Source organism: Lynx rufus, unplaced genomic scaffold (assembly GCF_022079265.1).
Source record: "Lynx rufus isolate CCGP_SWC_20201006 ecotype Redwood Valley unplaced genomic scaffold, mLynRuf1.p SCAF_7, whole genome shotgun sequence".
Taxonomy (NCBI): Eukaryota; Metazoa; Chordata; class Mammalia; order Carnivora; family Felidae; genus Lynx; species Lynx rufus.
The window spans coordinates 110,794,761-110,822,287 of NW_025814889.1; the positions used below are offsets into that span (position 1 = coordinate 110,794,761).

General features: G+C 39.0%; 1 protein-coding gene across 1 annotated transcript in view; it reads right to left on the reverse strand.

The window, feature by feature from the left end:
• Nucleotides 1-27,527, reverse strand: part of KITLG (KIT ligand) — an 80,713-nt gene that overhangs the window by 25,809 nt on the left and 27,377 nt on the right. Inside the window, exons 2-3 of the mRNA XM_047067410.1 lie at nucleotides 20,238-20,351; nucleotides 9,286-9,348 (exon numbers count right to left, since the gene is read on the reverse strand). Coding sequence (XP_046923366.1) covers nucleotides 9,286-9,348; nucleotides 20,238-20,351 — 177 coding nt within the window. The remainder of the gene's footprint in view (nucleotides 1-9,285; nucleotides 9,349-20,237; nucleotides 20,352-27,527) is intronic.

Here is a 27,527-nt window from a genome sequence, read left to right on the forward strand (position 1 = left end):
ATATAACACCTCTGCAATCCCAGAACTGATACATTTGAGACCCTGGCTGAAATTGTGTGTTTTAAAAACATCCTAGTGGGTGCCTGTGTGGCTCAGTCGGTTGAGCATCCGACTTGGGCTGAGGTCATGATCTCACCGTTCACGAGTTGAGCCCCACATAGGGCTTTCTGCTGTCAGCACAGAGCCTGCTTCAGATCCCGTTCCCCACCCTCTCTCTGCCCCTTCCCAACTTGCAGATGAGCTCTCTCTCAAAAATAAACATTAAAAAAATAAAAATTGAAAAAACAAACATCCTGGGGACTTACTCAGTCTGCCATACTTTCCATACTTTCTCTTCTCTGTTCTCTGCTTCATTCAAGAAATTGTTCTGCTTTATTAGCTGAAAGAACTTGACACATTATTCTGCATCAATCTTGGATGCAGAGGGAGTCTCTAAGAGCAGTCACCATTAGCTTTATAGAATCAGAAGGTGAAAGTGGACACAATGTACTGTAAATTTCTTCATGCAAGCACTTGGCGCTTCTTTCCATTTGGTAGCTATTTGAAGACAGATACCTGTGTGCTTCCTTACTGGCTCTAAGGTTGGTATCTGCGTTGTGAGAGTTCCTGACAAAGGAGCTGGGGTAATGTATCTGTTAGAGATTCTTACAGAGAAACAGCACTGGCTCATAACCATGAGCCCTCTGAGGAATAGTCACAAGAAGCATGCACTCAGTCTTCTATTCCAACTAATCTAATTACTAGCATTACCGCCCACTTAGATTGTTTTTGTTTTCTTTTATGTGTGTGTGCCAGTATTAGAGGTATGAATGCCCAAGGCACAAAGCATTCCTTTGTTTCCTCTCCTGTTTCCAGCATTTCCCTTCTGAGAAATCAAAAGAACCTAGAGCCACGCCATTAGAATCACAATAGTTTGGATCTGGAAGGAATACCCAAGACCACCTGGTCCAGCCCCATAATTTCACAGATGGGAATGCCAAGACCTAGAGCAATGACGTGATTTGTCCAAGGCTGTACAATAAATTTAAAACAGAAACATTACAAAACCGAGACTCCCAAGCACTCACTTAGTTCTTTTGTCAGTGGTACAAAGCACATACAGCTGCAGCATTTCTTCTGCCAGGTTGTCTATGAGTCTTGTGGTCTCACATCTAGACCAGACTATACTGGCCCTTGGACTCAATTAAGAGATCTCTTGGGAATGGAAATGGTTCCGTCTCATTTCAATGAATTCAGAGTCTACTAATGAAAATAAATTTCTCCGAGCCAACGGTCACAACCAAACAGCAAATGCCAATTGCCTTTAGTGGCCTTTCTTTATCCTCCTTCTGGTATTTAGTCTTAAAGGCTAGAGAACTGACACTCCCCTGCTACTCACAAACATTCCACAGCAGGCAAATTTCAAACATTTCTATAAAAGCACTTTGCAAAAGCAGTGTGTGCTCACATTAGTAGTGTGGAATCTCTAAAATCTTAACTCCCTTTTGGAGGAGCCGGGTTTTGTCAGGATTTATTTTGGTCTTCTCCCTAAACAATTTGGGTCTTCGGTATTTACTTCAGGCATCTAACTTTGCATTTTCTTGCTTGAATTAAAGTGATGTAGAAACTTTAACCTGATTAAGATGGTAATCAGCCCACATACTATAAATACGTGTTGTTTCCCATGGCCTATAAATGGTCCCTGAGCCAGACACAAAATAGCACAGTGAGGAAGGAACAGCACAGAGAGGTGAGGGCAGAAAGGATGAACTAGAGGTTCGGTGTTTAGTCTTAACTGTTAACACACTTTGTGATTTCAGTCAAGTCACTCCATCTATTCAGAGCTTCAATTTCTCCATAGACTAAAGGGGTCATAAAATACAGGGGCTATTAGCCACCTGTGGCTACTGATCGCTCAAAATGTGGCTAGTATAAAGCACTAACATTTTATTTTACTTACTTTTAATTTGTTTACATTTAAAAATCAATACTTGATTCAATGACTGAAAAACTTTTAAGTATATTTAGAAAATCTTAGGTTTGTGAATCTGCACTTTCAACTGTAAACTTTATGAAAATCTAAACATGGAGTAAATATTTCTGATGAAAATTTAACATCTGCACTGAAATGTGCTGTAGGTATGAAATACACTGTGGATTTTGAATAACATGAAAAAATGTAAAATTCCATTAATTTATATTGATAGGGTAAAATGATATTTTGGATATATCGTAGTAAAGAGAGAGAGAGAGAGAGAGAGAGAGAGAGAGGGAGGGAGGGAGAGAGAGAGGGAGGCAGGGAGGGAGGGAGGGAGGGAGGGGGAGGGGGAGGGAGAGAGAGAGAGAGAGAGAGAGAGAGATTGAAGCCCAATTAGGCTCCACGCTCAGCCCGGAACCCCATGAGGGGCTCCATACCACGACCTTGGGATCATGACCTGAGCTGAAATCAAGACTCAGCCGCTCAACTGACTGAGCCATCCAGGTGCCCCACGCACCCCCCCCCTTTACCTTTTTAAAATGTGGCTACTGAACAATTTTTAAGATTATATATATAGCTTTCATTATGTTTCTACTAGACAGCAGTGGTCTAGATATTCTGAACAGCATCTTAACATAATCACTAAAGATGGACCCTGCCTGTAGTTTGAGTACACAAAAGAGCCACTTAAAAATAGTTTTGGGATGCCTGGGTGGCTCCAGAGTCAGCTGAGCCTGCTTAAGATTCTTTCTCCCTCCCCCTCTCCCTTACTTATGCGCTCTCTCTAAAAATAAATAAAAATAAATTAAAAAAAAGACAATCTTCTTAGAATTAGTATTTAATGTTATGTTTTATTCATTTGACTAACATTTTATACCTATTCTTTTTAAATAAATACTTATTCTATGGGAGATAGAAGTAGATAACTACAGTGTCTGCTTGGCTGATTTCATCTATTTCTACAGGAAGTACTTCTAACCATAGGGTTGCCCCTCAGGAATCATACTCACAACTAGTGAAGTTGCCCTGTGGCCATAACTGATTGGACAACTGGCTGGAGTCCCTTCATGAAGCCTGGCTGCATCCTTGTCCTTTAACTTGGAATGCTACCCTTCAGTATCCTTATAACCGGAACTTTTTCTTTCTTTCTTTCCTCTTTAGAATTAAGTTTGAATTCATTACTGTTAGTGAGAACCAAAGAACTCTAAATAAATGAAGATGGACCTTTCAAGATTTGGAAATCAAGACATTTTTTTGCCACAGTTAAATGCTAACTGGTAAGCAGTTTCTGAGTAACTACTATCTGCTTGAAAGGTGAGGAAATATAAAGGAGTGAAAGACTTGATCCCTAATCATTAGACAAATAAAATACAGTAAAAAGAGAAAATATAAGAAAATAATAATGATAGCATCTGACGATGTATAGATCTTATATCTTGGGCTTTTCCTATCTTAATTATTTCTCACAACACTTTGAGACAAATATATAACACATACAATTTTAAATAGCTAGGTGAGAAATAATATGATCAGGTACCCAAAATGAGTTGTTTCTGGACAAGTTCTATAAAAATTCAGAGATGATGAACTAAAAGGTAAAGTCTACAGATCAGACACCATCTTGGTATTCCTGACCACTGCATCCCCCGAGGCAAGCAGAGTAGGGGTGAAGCCAGTTTTACTGGATGATGCAGGGAAGAGAGCATGGAACAGTAGGAACTAGCCCTGGTGAGAAAGGTAGATCTCACCCTGATATTGGACAAGAGGCCATGGAGAAGATGCTTTTAGCTGCGAGACACTGCAGGATTCTACAGGTAGAATTGCGATGGCTGGATGGAAGGGGAAAGGACATCCCTGGCCAAGGGAAGTAGCACTGAGCAAAGTCAGAGTTGAGAATAAGCAAGGTAATTTTAGGAGGCAGGGATGCATCTAGCTGGGGTGGCTGGTTTGCATTGGGCAAAAATAGGTATTAAGATGAGGTGGTTAGGAGGAGGCAAGATTATGAAGATTATGAACATTAGATTCAGGAATTTGGCTTTCAGCCTTTAGTTACTGGGAACAGTGAGAATGTTCTTGAATATGGAAATGACTCAGTGAAAGTGGTTGGACAGAAGCCTCAAGAAAACCATGATTCCTAAAAATTGCATAATACGTGGGGTGGCTCAGTTGGTTGAGTGTCCGACTCAGCTCAGGTCATGATCTCATAGATCGTGAGGTTGAGCTCCGTGTCAGGCTCTGTGCTGACAGCTTGGAGCCTGGGGCCTGCGGCCTGCTTCAGATTCTGTGTCTCCCTCTCTCTCCACCCCTCCTTCACTCACATTCTCTCTCTCCCTCTCTCTCAAAAATAAACATACAAAAAACCCTCAAAAATTGAATACCTCATATCTAAGATTTTTAATAAAATACACATATATCTAAAAAAAAGACAGCAATAATATTGAAGTGCAGGTATTGTGTAAGGAGTTACAGGCACTCAACACAATAATCTCATGGACTCTACTCAGGTCAAATTTGTTCCTTAGAGAAATTACATGAGATGACATGGGAACTTCTTCCTTCTTCACTTTCAGCAGGGATTTATTAAGTGCCTATTGTTCATCACTCACTGAAGACATAAGAGCAAACATCGACAAATTCCTGCCTTACAGATGTTTTCAGGCGTTAAGTAGAAGGTTATCAATTAAATAAATCCGCAGATAAATGGAAAACTGCTATTTTGAAGGAGGTTACAAAAAGAGTTTCCAACAGGAGGATTTGGCTTCTTCGAGGAAGAAGGGGAAGGCTCCCTTAAAGAAGTGAAATTGAAAGCAAGAGTCAGAAGTTGCCGGAATCAAAGGACTGCTCAGGTACACAGAAAGCCGTGTGCAGAGGAACAGTGGCAACAGGAAACACGTGAGGATGTGCGGCTAAAAGAGGACTTGGAAAGGGGCCAGATCATGAGAATCTTGAAGGTGTTATTTAAGGAGCTCCTTTATCTGTTTCCTAAGAGCAACAGGCACACAGACATCAAAGTGTATGAAGAAGGAGGGGTAAAATAATCAGGTGTGTTTGTTTTTTTTAATTACTCTGTCTACTCAAGAAGAGTCAAAACCTCAAATGAGAAGTCCTGAAATGGCGAGGGAGATGGGAAGAGCCCAGAGGCCGCAGGGCTGGGTAGAGAAAGGTGGGGAGAATTGAGAATGGGAATCCTGGACACGAGGGTGAAGGCGCTAAAGGGAAGGTGGCCTGCAGGCTTATTGTTACATATTGCCAAGGGCTTCTTTGTTTAACCCTGCCTTTGGAAATAGAAACTGATGTGGCAAAGACTGGTTCAGGTAAGAATCGTCAATACATACTCAATTTATGGGATAAACTTTGATGAAGAACCGTACATGGTCTTAAAACATCTCCCCAAATATTGCTTCTGAGTTGCTCATGAGTAAACACACAGAAACAGTGTAACACCTTAATCAGGTGATCCAAACAGCACCATGAAGGGGGAAGATGGACACTGTGTGCCTCTGGGTATGATAACCTGAGGATGTTTCATCACTTATATAGCATTCATGGCTTGGAACACATAACCTGAATGTAACAGTCATCAAGAAACACCAATCAAGTGTCTCAGAGACACACGTTTTACTTAAAGAGGAGGGCTGTGTTACTCAAAAATCTCAGTGTCATAAAGACAAAAGAAAGGCTGAGGAACTCTTAAAGCAGACTGGTGGGCTTAAAACAGTACAAATTTATGATGTTACAGTTGTTGAGGTCAGATCCAACTCCAGGCTGTTTAGGCTCAAATCAAGGTGTGCACGTGGGCTGGTTTATTCAAAGGGGCTCTTCAGGAGAATTCTTTTCCTTGCCCTTTTCAGCCTTTAGAGGCCACCACCTGCATCCCTTGGCCCGTGGCCCCTTCCCCATCTTCAAAGCCAATAGTGTAACATCTTCTAATCACTCTCTCTGGCTCTGATACTTCTGCCTCCCTCATATAAGGATTCACGTGATTAGAATAGAACAATCTGGATAATTTCAGATAGCTTAAGGACTTAGAGATGGGGCATTTAATTATATCGGCAAAATCCCTTTTTACATGTAAGGTAATATGGTCACAGCATGGGACATCTTTGGGAGACATTTGGCCATCTCACACCTGATGTAAAAATGCAAGCCATTATCCTAGACTGGATCTTGTACTAGAGAAAAATACTAAAAAGATACAGCCAATAGATTTAAGTATTTTAGTTATTGGTAAATTTACTGAAGTTGACAACCATACTGTGGCTACAAAGGAGAAGAGCCTTTACTTAGGAAACACACACTGAAGTATGTAGCGGTAAACATCCCTTATATATACAAGTGATTCAATGAGTTCAGAAAAACAATAACACACATGTTTGCACATTTACTTTAGTAAAGTAAATGAGGCAAAATGTTAAAAGTAGACGAATATGCATTAAAGAGTTTGTGAGTGTTTTTGGAATACTCACAACTTTTCTGTAAGTTTGGAATTATTTCCAAATAAAAAGTTAAAGCTGATAAATCTATAATTAAAAATGGATAAATCTTCTTTTTACTCAAACACCATAAGCAAGTCATAATATATATCATTTTATAAACGTTGGGATAACAGCAGATGTGTGGCACAAATTCAGCAATCCAATTTTTGGTCTTTCTGCAATAACGTCACTGGTAAATGAAAGGATCAGAAATGTTTAGGATTTTTAAAAAAAAAAATTTTTTTTTCAACGTTTATTTATTTTTGGGACAGAGAGAGACAGAGCATGAACGGGGGAGGGGCAGAGAGAAAGGGAGACACAGAATCGGAAACAGGCTCCAGGCTCCGAGCCATCAGCCCAGAGCCTGACGCGGGGCTCGAACTCCCGGACCGCGAGATCGTGACCTGGCTGAAGTCGGACGCTTAACCGACTGCGCCACCCAGGCGCCCCTAGGATTTTTAAGGTTAGTGACTTAAAATCCTAACAGTCTGGCAATATTACAGTTTCAAGAGCTTAAGACAGAATTGGTGATTATCATCAGGTTTAAATACCAACTGGCTGGTAGCACCCTGCTATTTGTGAGAAGGAAACTGCTAGGTAATTTTCTAAGAGGTCCCTTAGAAAAGTACCTCCCCTCCCCCCACCATTTTCGGGAGTACTTAGCAGAATTTTAAAGCAAAACTACAACAATAAAGCGTATTCTATTCTAGAGCCACCTTCTGCCCGGTGCTTCAAGACGGAATTTTATTGCTGTGGCCCCAGAGAATCTTTCTGGTGCTCATTCCGATTCCTACTCCACCCTTTATTGTTTAAAGACAAAATATAACGCAGCTGGGTCTCTGACCACTGACAAATAATCACTGGCCTCTCCACTGGGAAACTCCTCTGGTCTTGGCAGAAACTAACATTTTAAAATAAAGGTAAAACAAAGTGTAAGACCCCGTTTCTACCCAAAGCCTTATGCACGAGCTTATTTTTCTTGCCAACTGTGGTAGCCAAGAACAAAGTTTCTCCAGTTGTGCCAGGACGGTGTGCCAAGATCAAATAATAGTGGACTTTTCTCAATTACAGAAACAAGAAAAAAAAACGTGGCAATGAATCAGCTTTATTTTTGCAAGTTTGGCTCTTGCTACCACAGCCCATACTAAAATGTGTGACTGAGCACAACCTAGGATTTTATCAGCACAAAGTAATCTATTTTGTTATTTTCAATTTAACGTGAAAAGCTGCATGATTTCTTTGAGTTTGGCAATCACAGACCTAAATGCTTCTGCCAGGAGCAGGGTGCACCTTTATTACTTACATGTTTCACTCAGAACATCCTCCCTTGCTATTGATGACTAGAGGTTTCTTTTTAAGACTGTCACTTTTTAGTTGGACAACCCTGGGCAAAATGCTTATAAACCTCAGTGTGTCATTTGTAAAACAAGAACCCATACAAATCACAGAAGCTGTCTTGCCTTCCTTGAAGGGTTTTTCTAACCATCCAAAGAAATAAATATGTGAAATCATCATGAAAGTTAAAAAAAAAAAAAAAGCATTATGAAAAGGCCAGATAGTCCCCCTCACCTAGTTATTAAATTTTTTGCACATAAAGCTAATTGATGTGTTTGTTCCTTAAAATGTCTGCCAAAGGGCTGGCTCCAGAACTTTTCCTAACAAATACTGTACCTGCTGCCTGAGTGATCGACTGAATAGATGAATTAACTTTCAAGCTGCTATGATTTTACATTCCTATTTGAAGAGAACTCCCCCTAATTCAGCGGAACAGACACTAACCTAAACTTGAGGGTATCTGGTTCAACATGAAGAAACACATTCTAAGGAGTTCTAAGGAACTTTAGATAGCTCGTGCTAAAATGTTTACTTTCTTAATGAAAATTGGCCTTTGACATTCTCTTGAAAATAACCTTATAGTCTTTGAATGACTTTTTAAGCACAAGCACTTAGTGATGTAACACACTTAAAATGGTCATCATTTTGATTGACTAAGCCACAGAAAGTATTCAAAGCCTAAGACAACTTGCACAGGGTGGATTTATAATAAGCATTTCATAAATCGTGGAAAGATGTTTACTTGCAGAGTAACCCAAACGATTTTAAATTAAGTCAAGGAACACAATCCAGTAGTTAAAATGAATCATCGTGGATCGGCACATTATAGGTCAAAGGCATGTCACAAAATATAAGCAAGTTGCAAAGCGGTTTATGTACTACAGTGCAATTAACATAAATATGAAAATATGCAAAAAATACAGTATCTTCTGGGTGCATAGTTTGCCGTAAATATGAAAGAGCAGGCAGAGTTACTATGCACTGTTGCACTCAACACAACTCCTCAGGCCATGACTTGAAAACACATGGTAGAATGAAAAGATTCCAGCTCAAAATACTTGTTCCTAACAATCAAATTGCCTGTATGAGACAAAGTGGGGACCACTGGAGATAGGAAAGAGGCATGGTAGTATTTATAATGTTTCATTAAAAATACATATTTATGGAGCACATGGATGGCTCAGTCAGTCGAGTGCCCAACTCTTGATTTCAGCTCAGGTCATGATCTCATGGTTCATGGGTTTGAGCCCCACACTGGGCTCTTTGCTGACAGCACAGAGCCTGCTTGGGATTCTCTCTCTTTGGCCCTCCTCTGCTCTTGCTTGCTCAAAAAAAAAAAAAAAAAAAAAAAAAAAAAGCCAAAAACAAAACTATGCAAGTCAAATTCCAAAAATACCTTCTTCAAATACTAACAATCAATAAACTCCTAAATGGCAGATAATTTCCTGTCTCAATAGAATGTTCTCATCTCTTTTGTCAGCTCTGAAAAAGAAACGCAGAAATGTACAGTTTACATACCAAAACATCCATCCCGGGGACATATTTGAGGGCTATCTTATAGTCTTTTGGAAGATTTGCCACCTACAGAGACCAGAAGAAAAACAAAGAAGGAAAAAAAATCCATGAGAAAATTCATATATATCAATTAATCATTATTTTTAATGGTTTGGAGGAAAACACATATACACGTGTCATATTGTTGTTAAGTTACCACTGAATATCAATATTTACATAGTGATTTTCCTTTCTTGATTTCCCTTTGTAATCACAGGCACTCTCAAAAAAAAAAAAAAAAAAAGGAAGTGACAATACAAGTCTTTTGGACTCCAAATTCAATAATGAGTGGCTAAGTATAATCCATTGAATTTTGGAAACCTCTAAATTTCAATTTTTACCTGTGGTCTTGGAATTCCCTCCCAGGACTAGTTTCCTACTGTTTCACCAAAGAATCAATAATATGATGTGTCTTCTTTGTTTTGGGTTCTTTTGCCAGTGGTTTTCAAAGCGATGTGTCAACATCACCAGGGAACCTGCTAGAGATGTAACTTCTCAGACCACATCAGACCCACTGAATCTTACTTAACAAATTCTCTACATGACTTTGATGCAAGTTTGAGAATTTATTGATCCTAGAAAAAAATGTCAGTGAAACTTCAAAAGGACTACTACTTATGAGATCCAAGTGCTTTCTAACCTAACTTGCAAAGATTCAGTTCTGTGAGAGAGCTTAATCTGCTTCCCCAGGACTTAAGAAAGGTCTCAAATGTTTACCTAGCTTCTTTCACAGGCTTTTAAAAAATATCTAACACATTTTTATCAGTCATTGTGAGATATGTTGACCAAACACCTGATCTGGAACCAAAGCTAAATTCTGTACTTTGGTTTCTCTCATCTATAAAATGGAGATAAAAGTACCCATGCCCAAATAGTCAATGTACGAACTAACTGAATGTGCCAAACACATCATAAACACAATCTAGATTCTTTACTGAGAGATATATTGGCAACTGACTTCTAGAATATATATCATGGTGTCTTAGAGTTCTAGATTCCCTGATCTCCTTTCCTACAAACAGTACTAGCTCGGTCATGCCACCACTATTACCATTTCCAGCTGAATACAGCCAACAACTGATTCAGACCATGGAGTCTTAAGACAACATATGGTGGAAAAGTGTGGTTTTGCACGATTACGTCTTCAATACATCCCAAAACTTTGCTCTTCCCCACATTAAGCTAGGATCTTGCTCACGTTTGCTGGACTGGGTCACCTCCGACAAGTCTCCCGTAACACAATCTGTATGTTTCTTCCTGGCCATGCCAATAGCTTCTAGAATCTGAGAAAAATTTGGTGAGAAAAGAATCTAGGCACAGGCATAAGTAGTCAGAAGGGAGCCAAGGGAGCGTCTGCTCCCTCGTGCTTACCACCATTCTACCTCCAAGGGTACATCTTACTCGTCTTACACTCACCTTAGTCTGGAGCCTAACCTTTTCTGAATATGTAGTATGTGCCAGGCACTGTGCTCATGAAGGGCTTATGTTGCCTCATCACATCTAGTCTTCCGATCCCTGTGACACATTATCTCTATTTAACAGACGGAGAACTTGAGGCTCAAAGAGGTCACACAGCTACCACGTGAGGAGTATGGACGAGAACTAGAACTCAGATCTTGGACAGCAGTGCCTCCCTTTCCTTTTTGTTCTACTACACATTTCATCTACTATCTGCACATTTGTCCTGGGTACGTTCTTCCTCTCAAATTTCTCCCCATGCTTCCATGATTTCTTTTGTCTTTTGGATCTTCATTCCCATGTTTGAAAGGCAAAATTACCCAGTCATTTTATGTAAGCTCTGCTGGCAAAGAAACAGTGGACACTTCCACATGTGTAAAAACTGGAATTAGACTAAGCAACAACATTCTATTATGTTATGAACCAACCTTGTAAATGAAAGCCATTCCAGATGGAAAAACTGGACCAGAAGTGGCAGGTGTTCCAAACACAACCTGCTAGCCCCTTCTTCAGGATAGTTTACATTATCTATTTCTATCCATCTTTATAAAATTGACAGAATTCGTATTCAGCAAATTTAGGACCTGAGTATATATATACATACTCCTACAAGCAGGAAGAAATATAAGGGATATGGTCAATTAATTTTATTATTAATATATATATATAAATTGGTTCAAAGAAGTCAAAGAAACCTTACAAGAAGTTCTCTGACCAACACACTGAAATCTCTATACCTTACTACTTGGGGGGAAGGGGTATATAATAATAAATTCTGCATTAAACTGATTTGCTGATATTTAATTTCTGATAGGATGAAAAGTAATAGTATTTCTAAAAATGCTTCATAATCCATAACAAATTTTCATATACAGCCTGCCACAACTTCATGAGACATATATTATTATGTCTATTTTATAGATGAAGACATGGAGGCCCAGAGGGGTTAATTGGTGTCTCCAGGTAGCAGAGCTCAAGAGTTCCAGATGCAGGAAGAATACAAACCTGGCCCCACGTGCTGGGCTCAGTAAGTCATCTATAGGGCAGTCTCCTTTTATTATTTTCTCAGCTTACATTTGTTCCTTTCCAATTATATTTGGAAGAGAATTTAGGAAGAACTTAGGGAGTCAAGTTGTAGATTCTTATGGTTGCTTCATGAGTTACTGTATTACTTTCCAAGCACACAAGAGTGTGTTAAAGAGCACTCAGCACAGATAACCTTGTGATAAATTCAGCTTGATATACATGGATCATTATAGGAAGTGTGACAGTATAGAGGGAGCCTTGGGCCCGGAGTTTAGATGTTCCTTTGAGTTAGTCTGATGTAGGAGTCACTGCACAGGTGCTGGGAATACACTGTTTGGGTTGGATCCAGGCCCTCAGCCTGGTAACTCAGAGATCTTGGGCAAGTTCCCTAATCTACTTTAGCCTCAATTTTCTCCTACCTAGAGGAGAGGTCGTATGCAAAGACAAAGAAATGGGAAAGCACAAGGTGTGTTTGGGAAATCGTGGACAGATAAATCAAGCTCCAGCAGGTAAGAGGTAGGAAATATGCCAGGAAAGCCACATGAGAGAAGGACTTGAGTGTTGGGTGAAGGCAGCCCACTAGGAGACAGTGAGGTTCGGTAAGACACGTTTTACCAGAACCGTACAGCAAGTCACTTCTTCCTTAGACACATCGTTTCTTCTCTATAGAACCTCTATTTGTCTCTAAAATAAAGGGAACAAACTAGTTACTGAAAATTGAGTCTGATCTAACTTTCTCACAGAAGAAGTGGTGCTGCATTAAATGTCTAAGCAGGGAGGGATGGGATAGTAAATTCAGAAAGATTGGTCTGCAAGGATGGATTACAGCAAGGACAGAAGAGAGACCAGGAACAGTTTAGAAGACCACTAGGAAAGTGCTCAACATGTATTAAATATTCCTGTAGAGACTGGAAGCTGAAAACAAAACAAAACAAAAACAAAAACCCAGGAACGAGGTTTAGAATCTAGGGAAGTAGCCCGTTGGTAGGGTCAAACAGATAAGTAATCAAACCTGTAGATTCTGAAAACAAATCTATTCTAGTTTCTAAAATAAGTTCAGGGCAAAATATAAAATAATGAAATGGAACTTAACTGATTAAAAATTTTACTGAACGCCAAATTATCCCAGTGAGCTTTGTGATTTGGAGTATGAGGATGTCAGTACTATGCCAGATTGTAAAATGCATAAAACAGCAACACAAGTCACTTTATGATGGGCCCACTCTACTAGATGGGTCCCTTTGGCTGTATTTTTTGGATGTCTTGAGGACTGACCATACTCAGTGACACTGGGAAGAACAAAGAAAAAAATGCATAAGGGGCAGCATGCAGAAATCCTGAAAACTCAGCCAAGAAAAAGTTTTTTTATGCCAAATTGTCACTGGCTGCATAGCAGGCCCTAAAGGTGTTTGGACTCAGGAGAAAAAGAACTCAAGGTTAGAACATTTAATGCCCCCTCTAGATCGCTAATCTAAAATCTTTGGAACTCATAATTCAAATGTCGTTGAGGTCTCTAAATCTTATGAAATAGTGGCTTCTTAAATGTCTTTGCTGAGACACATACTTGTCTCCATTGTTCTCCCCAAGTTCAAGGCAACAATCAAAATACAGGAGTGGTAACTCATGGTTCCCTTGACACTGTACATAAAATGTTGCACATAACAAAGCCTCTGGGAAAAGAGTCCACAGTTTCCAGAGTTTCAGACCCAGAGAAGTTAAAGAGTTGCTGCTGTATAGAGGGGAAAAAATCTATGCTCATATTTAAATATCACAGCCTACTCATGTACAGCTTAGTGTAATGCTGGTTTTCAGAAATAACACAGGAGGAAGCTTTTTGCTTTTTAAATTTTCCCTTGTAAATCATCTCCTGTTAATACTAACAATCTAATTCACCAGGACAACTGTCTTCGGTTTTCACAGGTATTTGTTTTTTGATAATAACTCAATTAGCAACTAAAACAAAGTGAAGATGGCAATTTTACAAGACTTTTCTGAGTCATCGTTTCTCAGTGAAGAATACCTAAAAGTTAGAAGACTCTTCTCCCTCCAAAAACAAAAACGAGAGAGAAAGAGAGAGAGATTAAAAGAACATCTAGATTATATTCACTCCCTCATCATGTGACTACTACTTAGGAAGTAAAATTCAAGAGGTTACAATGATAGTTCTTAAAACTACAGTTAACATTTACATCTTTTTAAATTTATTTTTATTTTTAATATGAAATTTATTGTGAAATTGGTTTCCATACAACACCCAGTGCTCATCCCAACAGGTACCCTCCTCAATGCTAATCACCCACTTTCCCCTCCCTCTCACCCCCCCATCAACCCTCAGTTTATTGACATTTACAGCTTAAATTAAGACATCATACATTATTAACTAGGTTCTTGTGTTCCAGAAACAGTTACAGGTTCAAACCTCTCCACTCAGCTTCCTATTTCCAGATAAGGATGATCAGGTCACTTATCACTAGGTCTCAGCTTCCTAATCAATAAACAGGGGGTAAAAATAATTACTTCCTAGGGTTGTAATGATTAAAGGGGACAATGTGCTTTGCATGGTACCTGGATACTCACACAGTAACTACTGCTTTAAAAAGTCAAGGAGTAGGAGACATAGTACCTAAGTGGGTCATCCTACAAAGGAAAAAATATTTTTTTTTCTTCACAGTAAGTTGGACATGCTTGGTAATATAGCAGGCCACATACTTGTTAGTTTTACAAATATTATTTCTAATATACTTCTGTCCTTTCTTTGAATACTGAAAGTCCAAAATTTAGTTTTAAATGGAAAAGAAGATTTCTACTGACCACAGGAGAAGAAATTAAAATGCTAAATATAGCAAACTAATAAAATTTAAAAACTATCCAGTTGTCAAACCATTGTTTTTCAAAGCTCCAAAAAAACAAAAACCTATGCGGTGAGAATTCTATTTGAAGAACTCTGCATTTGAAGAATAAAAATCAGAATTATTCAAAACTGTCCGAAGTGAAATTTATCTAAGATATTTTATGATCTCCCATTATGCTGAACTCCTATTATGTTAAAATAAGTGCCTATCACAAGACCAGGAAAACCATAAATTCCTGTGTTTTAATTCTATTACACTGATTTGTAAACTGACCTTGAAAGACAGAGTAATTTCACCTTTATAAGATGGGGCTGGGACTGCAGCCTGCCTTACACATTATTCAAAAGATATTTTAAAATAAATAGGGTTTTAAAAAGCAACATGGTCACATCTAATCAAATACCCCCAAATGGAAGAACACCATGATCGCAAATGAAAGAAACAGTAGGAAGAACAAAAGGAGAAACTAATTTGAACTATTTCAATATTTGTATGCCTCCTTATATTAACACAACTGTTAAAAGCTGTAGCCTAATTATCCCACAGATACAAGTTTTTAAAGTTTGATTCATCCTCTGCCCAGACACTTGACCTTTTCTTTACGTAGGTCTGAGTTTGCCATTTAAAACAAGTCTTGCAACATTTTTTAGAAACAAAGCAAAATGTTCTGTAAATAGATGAACTATTATGCTGAGCAAACATGCCAGAAGGATTTCAAATGAAAACCATAGGGACTGTAGGGACAGCACAAAGGATCCAAGAAGAAAAAAAAAAAAAAAAATGACATTAAGGTCATAAATCATGTGCTTCTGTGACATGAGAATCACCCCAAGCAAACAGACTTCAGGTTGGTGGGCCCCAGTGCAAGTTGCCACCTAATGCCGAGGCAGAATCGGTAGAGACTGTGAAGAAATGAGTTCAGTCAAAAGAAATTACTGTGAGCAAAGGTAAAAAGGTACTGTCAACCTACTTTATTTCTCCCAAATAGAATATACCAAGGTTATGCCAGCAGAACAATTACTTCTTGTTCTATGCAACCTCCTGGAGTCCAGGCATTACTGAATTATTCTGAAAGGTGCAACCGCACAAAGTATCATTATGAAATGAAAGAATTGCAGAGCTGAAAAGGGCTTCCAAGAAGATTTTTAGTGCTTCTCTTTGGGCGGAGGGGTATCACAGGCTTCTCTGGGAAATTAAAACTATATACCCTGTTCCCAGAAATGTGCATAAAGCGTACAGAGGCACAGTCTGCAGCTCCACTTGTAAGAGTTCGAAGTTTATGAATCCTAGACTCAGAACTACTGATCATGTCCTTGTTCCTCGTTTTAAAATCCAGAAATTGAATCCCGGATTTATTTGTCCAAGATCACACAGCAAAGTAACAGCAGAGCTGATGCTTAAACAAGCCAGTATGCCTGACTTCAAGATGCTCCGCCCCACTCTACTTTGGAGTGAGGCTGTGATTATCTGTATCCATACAACTCTGAAGTCACTCAGGTTGCTGTCTGAATTAGTGAAATTCATGAGTAAGGATGAGAACACTTTCTCCCCCTGCCCAAAGATGAAAAAAACCCAACCTTAACAAGTATTATGGCTTCAGCAGTCCTGGCACCCTATCACCTAGGCTGCTACTTGGCAACATTACTGTTCCTACACCCCATCTCCACCAGCTGAGACTCTGTATTTCTGCAGTAGAGCTCTGATAGCTGTACCTTCATTAAGTACCCTAAAAAAGTATGATTGACTGATTCTCAGATGATATCCTACAAATGCTGGTTTACAGCAGTGACTTTCCAACATTTTTTTCAGAAGCTCAATTCTTTTTTTTTTTTTTTTTTTTTTTTCTAATTAGGGGTTGACATCTTTTTTTAAAAAAAAATTTTTTTTTTCAACGTTTATTTATTTTTGGGACAGAGAGAGACAGAGCATGAACGGGGGAGGGGCAGAGAGAGAGGGAGACACAGAATCGGAAACAGGCTCCAGGCTCTGAGCCATCAGCCCAGAGCCTGACGCGGGGCTCGAACTCACGGACGGCGAGATCGTGACCTGGCTGAAGTCGGACGCTTAACCGACCGCGCCACCCAGGCGCCGCTCTTTTTTTTTTTTTCAAATCAAGTCTTATTTGGGAGTCCAGATACACAAAAGCAGAGTGGCTGAGCAGGCTCTAGGAGCCAGTTTGAAAATCAGTGTTGTAGAAGGCACATCACTGGTAAATGGGGCCAGGAGCTGTGCTTCCCTGCTCCTGGGTCTCAGTTTCTTTATTTATGAAACAGTTTGTCTAGATTATCTCTTAAGTTCTCTTTCAGCTCCAGTATCCTATGATCCCACAACACCACAACTACCACTAATAGCTAATAGCTACCACTAATAGCTAATATTTAGCAGGTGCTTGCTGTGTTCCTAACACTGTTCTACTAATTGATTCAATCCTTAAAAATCACTCTGTGAAGTACTATTAATCTTAATACTGATGAGGAAACTGAGGCCCAAAGAAGTTATCTGACAATAACTATATTTAAAAATCTGTACATACGTTCTCTCTTATTTAATCTATAAGACAAAATTGGGAAATAGAAACTGAGATTTACTAAGGTAGTTAGTTACTCATCTAAGGTCAAAAAACTGGGATTTAAATTCAGGTCTACCAGGGCGTCTGGGTGGCTCAGTCGGTTAAGGGGCTGACTCTTGATTTTAGCTCAGGTCATGATATCACGATTCCTGAGATGGAGCCCAATGTCGGGCTCCACACTGACAGCATGAAGCCTGCTTGTGATGCTCTCTTTCTGCCCCTCCCCTCCTTGCTCACTCTGACACACACACACACACTCTAAATAAATAAACAAAACAAACTTATAAAAAAAAATTCAGGTCTACCACCAATTCCAAAATCCATTCCTTAACCAATATATCAGCACAGGTTGGTACATCACAAAATAAATTATATCTATTTAGATTTTATTTTTAGCTAATCTCTATACCCGACATGGGGCTTGAACTCACAACCCCCAGATCAAGAGTCTCACACGCTACTGAATCAGCCAGGTGTTCCTACCACGAAATCTTTTAAATGGCATCCATGCATGTCTTATTACTGTGGTATTAATGATATGTATTCATATTTTTATGGAGATGATTTATCTCCCAAACTAGATTATGAACATTTTGAGGTCAAGGATTATTTTTCTACTTCCTACTCTATGAAATATGGGCTGTGAATCATGTCAATCTGTACTTAGGAGTAATCTGAGTCCAAGTTTTTATTAACTTGATTTCTTTCATTAATCCAAAGTAAACACACTAATCAACTAAATCAACTCTTGAAATTAAAATATTTCCCAAGTCAGTTGCTGGAAGGGGTTAAAAACAAAACAAAACAAAACAAACACCTTTTTTCAGTCTTAGGATTTCACATTTGCCCTTGGGGTGAGGAACTATATTTTAGTGTCAACATTAACAAGTTATCCCTTTTCCAGGTACTTTTCTCAGTAATGCTTCTTGCCATTTTTCATTGTATCACCTGACAGGTAACAGACGGAGAATAAGCAGATGTTTAAAGACAAGGATGGAAAATCCTGGAAGGTGCTCATAACACCTACTTAGGCCACTTCAAAATACTAGTTTGACATTTCACAGGAAGTAGTGCTTAGTGAGTAGTATTCCTTCAACGCTTAGCAAGTAATAATGCTTAGTAATTTTCCTTGAATACAACGTTAATCTCGGATGTGCGTGGCCTATGGTCAAATATACAATCATCTTCCAACTTTGATTCACTGCCAATATACTTGACATTTGCCCCTTAAGACCACTGCAGGTCTCCATTGCTCATCCCCAGCTCCACGGTCATACCAGCATCCCCAGGAGAACTGTAATTTCCCAGCTATGAACTACTTTAAGCATGTTTTTGAGACTCATGTTAATCTGACATCCATATAAATTCACGTAACACAGATAAAGCTAGTCATAGTAAGAATTGGGACATACTAGGATCGAGACACTTTGGTTTCCAAATGTTGACTGAACAGATCATCTAGGACAGGAGTTCTTAAATCTTTCAGAAATTTCTTTAAAATATAGACGCCTGGAGCCCTTCCTCAGACTGATCATTGTATCAGTTTTTTGGAGTGCTGCCCAGATACCTGTAATTTTAATAAGCACCACAGGTGATCACGATGCTTATCACAGCAAAACTCATCAGGTCTTCATTCACTAAACAAACATTTAATGAGTGCCTTCTGTTGATATAAAATTTAGAATATAAGCATATATTTTCTTTTTAGTGTAGTTTCTTGGATCATAAATTAACAAGTAACTTGAGGAATAGGTCCATGCTCTATGTTCTTTAAAAAACAAAATCAACTTTCCTTACCACATCTTTATACCCAATATCTAGCAGGGCAGATAGCAGGAAAATGGTGCACTGCTTTGATCACCAGCCCCTTGAATAAAGTGTGTTGATATATCTTCAGGTATTGCATCAGAGAATACTTTTTAAGCCTGGACCCCAGGGCATCTTTCTAAGGAATCCACATAAATTGCGTGTGTGTGTGTGTGTGTGTGTGTGTGTGTGTGTGTTATTAATTCTGCATTGAGCCTAAGCCAGAAAGACTCTGACCCTAGTATTAAACTTTTTTTTTTGAAGTTTGGCTATGAACCCCAAATAAAATCTAAACCAGGAAACGTATATAAAGAGTAGGAAAGTATCTCAACAAATAGCACTTTCTTTTCTCCATATCACAACCCTTATCTCTTCCTTATTCTCGTATCATCTCTGTTCTCTAGACAGTTTTCAAGTAACAGAATGCCACTTGGCTATTTTGAACCAGGAATTTGTGAAAACGCTTCTCAAAGTTTGTTCATCCTGAAATCACATACTGCCGCTCAAGTGGGCACATAAAATCTCCCCTACATCAGGAGAGTTGGGAAGAATCCATTCCAGATGCTGTATTATCTCCCTCTCTGTGGTGTGCATTTTAAGAGAATGGTGGCATGAAACTGGCAGTGACCAAGGGGCACCGGTGTAAGATTGCTTTTGCTGAGAGAAGAGTTCCAATGTGGCAAATGTGGGAGAGAAGTCGTTCAGCATTTGGGTAACAGACCACTTCTCCAGTTATGTTCTCACACGGGTCACCCACCCACCCGCATGTGACAGGGTCTTTGTGTTGTTGGAAAGGGGAGAATGGCCATCTCAGATCTTTTTTGTTAGGCTTGTTAGAGAATAATAGGAAGGCATGTGGAGGGGGATAAGACACACTGTGGAACCCACAAAAGAGAAAATGGGGAACAAGCTGGTGCTGCCACATCAGCACAAAGAGAACTCTTCGGTGTCCTTCACTGCCTGTGATGGAGATGAAAAAATGAGCAAAGAAACAAAGTCACCGCAGTGATGTACCAATTTTACCCACAGATTCTCCATGACCTTAAATATCTCCCTACCTGCTCTCTATAAACCCTTCAGAATAACTCCAGGATTTCTCTCCTTGTCTTAGAAAAATACTAACTTGGGACAGGAAAAAAATGAAGTCTTTTTCAAAAACCACAAGAAACAAAAATTCACAGCTATCGAAAGCATTCCTTACTTACCAATTTTGTAACGTCTTTCACATCATCAGTCACACGGTTCCTGCAGAGCCCTTTAGTTTTGACCAGAGGGTTAAATAGGAGCAGCTGAAGATAAATGCAAGTGACAATCCAAGTCTAGATGAAAACAGAAAAACTGCTGGTGATGACCAGTGAAAAACTGTAATGACTCAAACGATTGCATCTTATACCTTAAGGTGGAAAGGACAATCTATATTAAAAAAAAAAAAGAAACAAACAAACAAACAAAAAACTACTGCCTTAAATATAACTTAAATGCTGGGTGTTCAAAATATGCTGACCAAATTTTTAAAAAATTGTCTGTTAAAATGTGGTTTGGATTTTCATTTCAATGACATTATTGTTAACTCTTGTCAAAAGCTTTCTAAGGCCAATTTCCTAATGGCGATTAGGAATGAACATGTAGCAACTTATAAAGGATCTACCACTAAAGGTGTTTTCTTTTTTAAACTAGGAATGTATGAAATTCATACCTTAAGGCACCAAAAAAGGCTTTCTATACTTTAAGTGTAGACCGTTTGGCAAGTAGCAGCAACCCCTGAGCAGTGCTTTAAATCCGATAGTATATGATAGTACTCCAAGTGAGGGAGAGAGATGTATTTTTAGATCTGGGACAGAATTTAACCTCATTTAAGAGACATCAAAAGAATCATCGTTTTTAATCACAGCTTTTAAACCACTTAATAAGGAAAAACATTTCCTTAGTGAAGAGGAAGACATTCCTGAACCCTAGCATGATCGATCGATCTCTCTCTCTCTCTCTCTCACACACACACACACACACACACACACGTGTGCTCACACACACTTCTCCTTGAAAATCCCACCATGTTTTGTAGTTACTTTTATGCAGGACTTATTTTTTCTTACTACACTAGATTCTAGGTTTTTAAGAACCTGGGCACCCGATTCTCTTTTTTTTTTATTTTTTTTATCCTTATAACACACAACACAGCACCTTGCACATTAAGAGCTCTTTATGTAAATATTGGCTGGATGAATCAGTGACCAAAGTAAAAACTGTCTAATGCTTCAAATTCAAATCCAATTTATTGAGCACATATTATGAAACAGGGACTGTGCCAGTCACTAGAGAGACAAAGGTGATGAAGATGCCCTTGAAACTCAGAGGCAGGTGCATAAAGAACACACACACTCTATGACAAATGCTTTGAGAACACAAAGAAGGAAGCAATTAATCAATTAACCTTAAAGGAGGAGAACCCCTTGGCAGGAAGACAGTGCCAAGAAAAGCCAGAAAAAAAAAAAAAATGGGACTCTGGCTGGCTTTTGGAGGACAAGGAGGAGCTTGCAAGAGTGGACAAAGAAGGGACATGCATTCCAGGAAAAATAAACAGCATGAGCAAAGGCATGGATATCTGAAGGCATTTTAAAATGTGACGGTAATCTTTTAGGAGTTAACATTTGTCTATGGCATCTTACAATTACACGAAGTCCATCTGCACACGACTAGAAACCTTTCCTATTTATGTAGCTAGCCAGGTACTTTTTAAAAACACTGGATTATTTTCAACTAATATCTGCACACTAACTAGGTGTCACACTGGACCAAGTGAACATCAGCATTTACAAAATTTCTGAGAATACAACGCTACCTACATAGATAAGAGTGGCTTGTAAACAAAACCTAAGCCTTTTCATTGTTTTAGCATCGTGACCTACTCTAGCAGTAATCCTGTTTAAGTTTGGTTAAGGCTACTTTGAACACTGAGGGGTCATTCTGTTCATAGCACTGTCTCCCTTGGATTGAAATGAAGACTAAATTGTGCAAATGATTTCCTGAAAACAACCAGGATGTTCTTCAGCAGGTGGATAAACTGTGGCATATCAGACAATGGTATATTTTTATTAAAATATTAATTAATATTAATCATTAATCATTAAAAAGAAATGAGCTATCCAGCCATGAAAAAACATGAAGGAAACTTAAATTTATATTATTAAATGAAGGAAGCCAATCCAAAGAGGCTACCTACATACTGTATGATTCCAACTATTAGGACGTTCTGGAAAAGGCAAAACTATGGAAACAGTAAAAGGATCAGCGGTTGCCAGAGATTGTAGGGGGAGGGATGAATAGGTGGAACACAGGATCTTTAGGGTAGTGGAAATACTCCGTATGACACTATAATGGTAGACATTGGCCACTGTACATTTGTCCAAACTCACAGAATGCAACATTAAGACTGAACCCTAACATGAACTATGGACTCTGGATGATTAAGAGGTGTCAATGCAGGTTTATCAGTTGTAATAAACATACCACTCTGTGCATGTGTAGGGGCAGGGAGCGTATGGGAAATCTCTGTACTTTCCTCTCAATTTTGCTGTGAACCTCAAACTGTTCAAAGAAAGAAAAAAAAGTCATTAAAAAAAATCACTTCACTGTGGTGAGAACAAACTTTAGGGTAGCAATAGGTAGAAGAAACAGACCATTTAAGGGCTATCGTTATCACCCAAGCAAGAAAGGGCTGTAGCAATGCACTGACCAGAATTGGTTTGATTCTGGATGTCTCCTGCGGGCTCAGCCAATAAGATTTCCTGATAGCTGGGGTGTGATTTGAAAGAGTCAAAGGTGACTCCAAGGTTTCTGGCTTGAGCAAATGAAAAGATGGTACTACCATCAACTGAAGTGGGAAGGCTGATGGTGGGGAAGGTCTGGAGGTCAGATTAGGAGTCGAATTTTGAGCGTGTGAAGTTTGAAATGTCTTTGAGATATCTTACTGATGATACCAGGTCATGATATTTTAATCTGGGTTTAGGAGGTAAGTTTGGGCTAGATACATAAATGACAGCCTCTGATGTATAAATGGAATTTTAAGCAAAGAGTGGCTGAGGCCATCCAGGGAATAAATACAAATGGAAAAAAAAAGAACAAAGGACTGGGTCCTACAGTGCTCTAACTGTAAAAGGTCTGGCAGAAGATTTAGAAAGCACAAAAGAATCTCAGGGAGAAGCCAAAGGAGTAGGAGGAAGCCAAGTTTAAAAAAAGAAAAGTTAGGTTAAGGAGAATGAGGTCGAACTACGTCAAATACTCATAACAGGTCAAGTAAGATGAGAACTGAGCACTGACCACTGGATTTGGCAGAGTTCAGGTCACTGGTGACATTATCAAAAACGGTTTTACTGAGGCAGGTGCAGGAAAAAGCCAGTGGGGTGTGGGTTTCAGAGAACATGAGGGAGTAATTAGAAACGGTGAATGTAGACAGCTCTTTTAAAGAGCTGTCCTTCAAAGGGGAGCCAATAAGCAAATGAATAAATAAAAACAAGTGGGGTAGTAATTGGCAAGGACTTGAGGGAGGGGAGAGTTTTCTCTGCAAGTTGGTAGGAGCACTGGGAAGTGTGTATGCCCCTGGGGCTGATCCAGCAGGAAGGTGCAACTGGGCGATGCAGGTCAGTAGAGAGGCAACTAATTGCTGGAGCAATGTTCTTGAGAAGGCAAGAAGCGGGGAGATCGAGGCGTCAAGCACAGGGGCTGGCCTTACGTAAGAGTACATACAGTTTATCAGTGCTATCAGACAGAATGTCCGAAAATGTGAGTGCAGATGTGGGTGATTTTTCAACAATACGGTGAATGACAGCTACCCTCTATGTGTGCCAAGCATTTTGTATATCTGATCATAAACAAACTTCAAGTTTCATATATTCTAATTCTAATGATGGAGAAATTGAACTACAGAGAGATTTGGTGACTTCTAAGTGGTAAAAACCCAGGTCTGTCCACAATTCTAAATCCTGTGCTCTTCACCACCCAATACTGTCACAGTACTCCCACAAAGCTGTCACATCATTGGTGAGAATTCCAAATAGCACAGTTCTAAAACGGTCATAATTTTTAAAATATTGAGCATATCAAGACAAGCATGTTCCATAATCCATGTCAGTTGAATACTCTATGTTTTTCAGATTACCATAATTTTTAATATGTTCTATTAGTTTTTAAAAATATACTAATACAGACTTCTATAACAATTGCAAAATAATGTCACCAAGGCAGCGTCAAAATATTTTTTTTGCATCAGTTATATACAAATACCAGTGAAGATAGATTCCTATAAAATGAGCAAAAGCCTATTTGGTCAGGGCTAAAATTAAATCTGTTAATACATTCACACATCTCTGACAAACTTGTATTTCTTGAAGCACTTTATTTTAAAGCTGTTAAATAAACTTACGTTGTAATTTAACTTTGTATATACTTAGCTAGTAGTAAGGAATAGTCACCTTTTGTTAAATTCAACAGTTCACTCTGGCAAAACTAGACATTACAATAGAGAAGAAATCATAGAGAAATGTCCCTCATCAGTGTTCTCGTGAGAGCGCTGAAATGCAAAGCCTATTTCTTTGTATGGAAAAGTAATTTTTCAGTATTATTCTATAGAGAATACAGACATTTTTCTAACATATAGTACACGCACTTCCTTGACTTCTTAAACGGTGGGAAGAAGTACTAAGCTTTACTTTTTTTTGATGATTCAGGTTCATCAAATAAAAGAGAGACTAAGTGAAATAAGCCAGACATAGACAAATATGATATGATCTCACTTACATGCAGAATCTAAGAAAGAAAATAATAATGGTAACAGAGTAAAATAGAGTGGTGGTTATCAGAGACTGGGGGATATCTAGAAAGGATACAAACTTTCCAGTTATAAAATGAGTAAATTCTGCGGATCTAATGTACAGTAAGGGGACTGTAGTTAATACTATATTGTAAAGGAAAACTATGAGGGGATAGTTTGCTGTCATTTCATGATGTATGCTTATATCAAAGCCATCACATTGTACACCTTAAATATATACAATTTTTGTCAGTTATACCTCAATAAAGGTGAGGGGAAAAAACATTCCAGGTATGCAGTTGTGACGACCTTTGCCTAAGTAGCTCCAAATTACTGTATTTGACTGAATGACTGTTTTTAAAATGTTATTGTAGTTTTTGTCGGCTGGCTTCCCAGTTTACCAGTTTCTCCCAGTCTGTCAGTCATTACTTGCAACATAGTTTACTGCTAGTATGCCTGTTTCTAGCCTCCTGCAGTCTCAATGGCAAAACACAACACATGGACCACAGTGGGTGCCTATGGTAGTCAGAACTCTGGCAAAAAGATGGCCATGCCCTAATTCTTGGAGCTTATGAATTTTTTGCTTTGTATGGCAGAATGGACTTTACAGATGTGATTAAGCTAGGAACCTTGAGATGGAGAGCCTACCCCATATCTTCTGGGTCCAAGAGAGTGCTACAGCTCCTCACAAACTAAGAATGTTTTCCAGCTCTGGTGAGAGAACCGCAATGAAGGAAGAGGCGGAAGATGTGACATGGTAAGGACTTTACTTGCCGTTTCTGGAAATGGGCCAGGAGTCAAAGAATACCAGTGGCTTCTAGAAGCTGAAAGAGCAAGGAACAAAGTCGACCTCAGAGCCTTCAGGAAGGAACATAGTGGCCCTGACACCTTGATTTTAGCTCAGTAAGTCCACCAAGTTTGGATTTCTGAATCTACAGAACTGTGACATAATAAGTTTGTATAGTTTTAAGTGGCTAAGTTTGTGATAATTTGTTATAGCAGCAACAGAAAAAAAAAAATCAGAGCTTAAGAAACTCACTTTTTGAATGAATCAATGCATGAATGGTATAGTGTTGCAATGCCCAAGCTTTTCTGGTAAGGAAAATAAACTGCCTCTGTCAGTATTCTGGGCCCCCAACCCCTGCTTTAAGCAAAGCAGCTCAGCTTTTTTCCTGCTTTATTTGTTCATGCTTCTGGGTAAGATTTTGTTTAAACAAAGGTTTCCAAGGGTAAGAGAGAGAGAAAAAAAACACACAAAAAAACACATGCTTTTGAAAACTGGTGGTGTGATGGCAGAGAACAGAACATGAATCCAGGAAACCTCTCAACTCCTTTACCGTGTGACCTCAAGTAAGCCAGTTAATTCTTCCAAATGTCTGTAGCGTATAAGAGGACGATAATTTTTGCCTCACGCACTTCATGGAGCGATGGTGAGGGGATCAAATAAAAACTTTTCCAACTACAGGTGCTGTGCAATTATTTGCTGTGCGGTTTGTAGGTTTTAGATAGTCAAGGAAACCAGGGAAAGAAGGGCTTCAAACTGAACACTCAGGGAAAGGACTTTACATAGTCAATCTTTCATGAACAAAGAATAGGACCTTTGGTATGGATACTTTGACACCAGTACTGGTTTCACACCGTTTTTCAATGTATTTCTTAGTTCTCAACTGTGTTGAGAGTAGCTTCAGTTAACGCTGCACTTCCAATTAAGTGAGGTATTTCCCCATCTTTGGTTTCGCACTCTTCCTCTTTCTCTAATTTCTGGAAACCCTAACAAAGGTACAGGGGTACCTAAATGTGGGGGTGTGCACGCACACACACACACACCCTATTGGAGATAGAATGCTGAAGCAAAATGTCCCTGTGTTTGTGACTTCTGCTCTAAAATGTATCTTTTCACTTTGGGCAGTCATCTCACTGGTTTTTTGTTTTGTTTTTGTTTTGTTTTTCCTGTAACATTCTCTGCTTCTGCGTACGACATTTTTCTTTGGCTACTTTGTTTTAGCATCCTACAACTTTTCTCTCTAGGTCACGCTCATTATGTGATAACCTCTCATTTCATGATAACCTTTCATTGCACAGACACATTAAACTAATCTTATTGTCGGCAGTTCTAGATTTTTTATTTGGAGGCATGCGTCAAAAGTGTCCCCCACATACTCCCCACATCACGCAGAATTCCACTAACCCTTTCATTGCTAATAGTTGCCTTGAAATTATTTACATGATTAAAAAAAAATGAGAAATCTGTATGTACTGTTAGAACTAAGCCATACAATAGAAATAGTTCTGGTAGAGGGAAATATAGGGAATTAACATTCATACTTAATTTTGAATGACAGAAAAGCAGATCTTTTTCTGGGGAGTTTTTATAGTGGCAGACCATGCTGAAAAGATCCTTTGAAGAAGAGGAAGAGGGGGAAAGTTACAGGAAGAGGCCAGAGACCCTGAAGACCTGAGACCGATGTCTCATTTTTGTTGAGAACCAGTCTCAGTAGATCCCAGTGGGACATTCATCTGCTCGTTAATTCTTCCTGAACATAAGAACCTTCCTTACAATAAAAAGCCACATGCCAGGAAAAGGAGCTGCAAAATCCCCCTAAAGCAAACTATTTACTTGATCTGAACATGTGTTATGACACAGAAGTCGCTTTGCAAACTTCTTTCCTTTGGTAGAAACTAACATGAT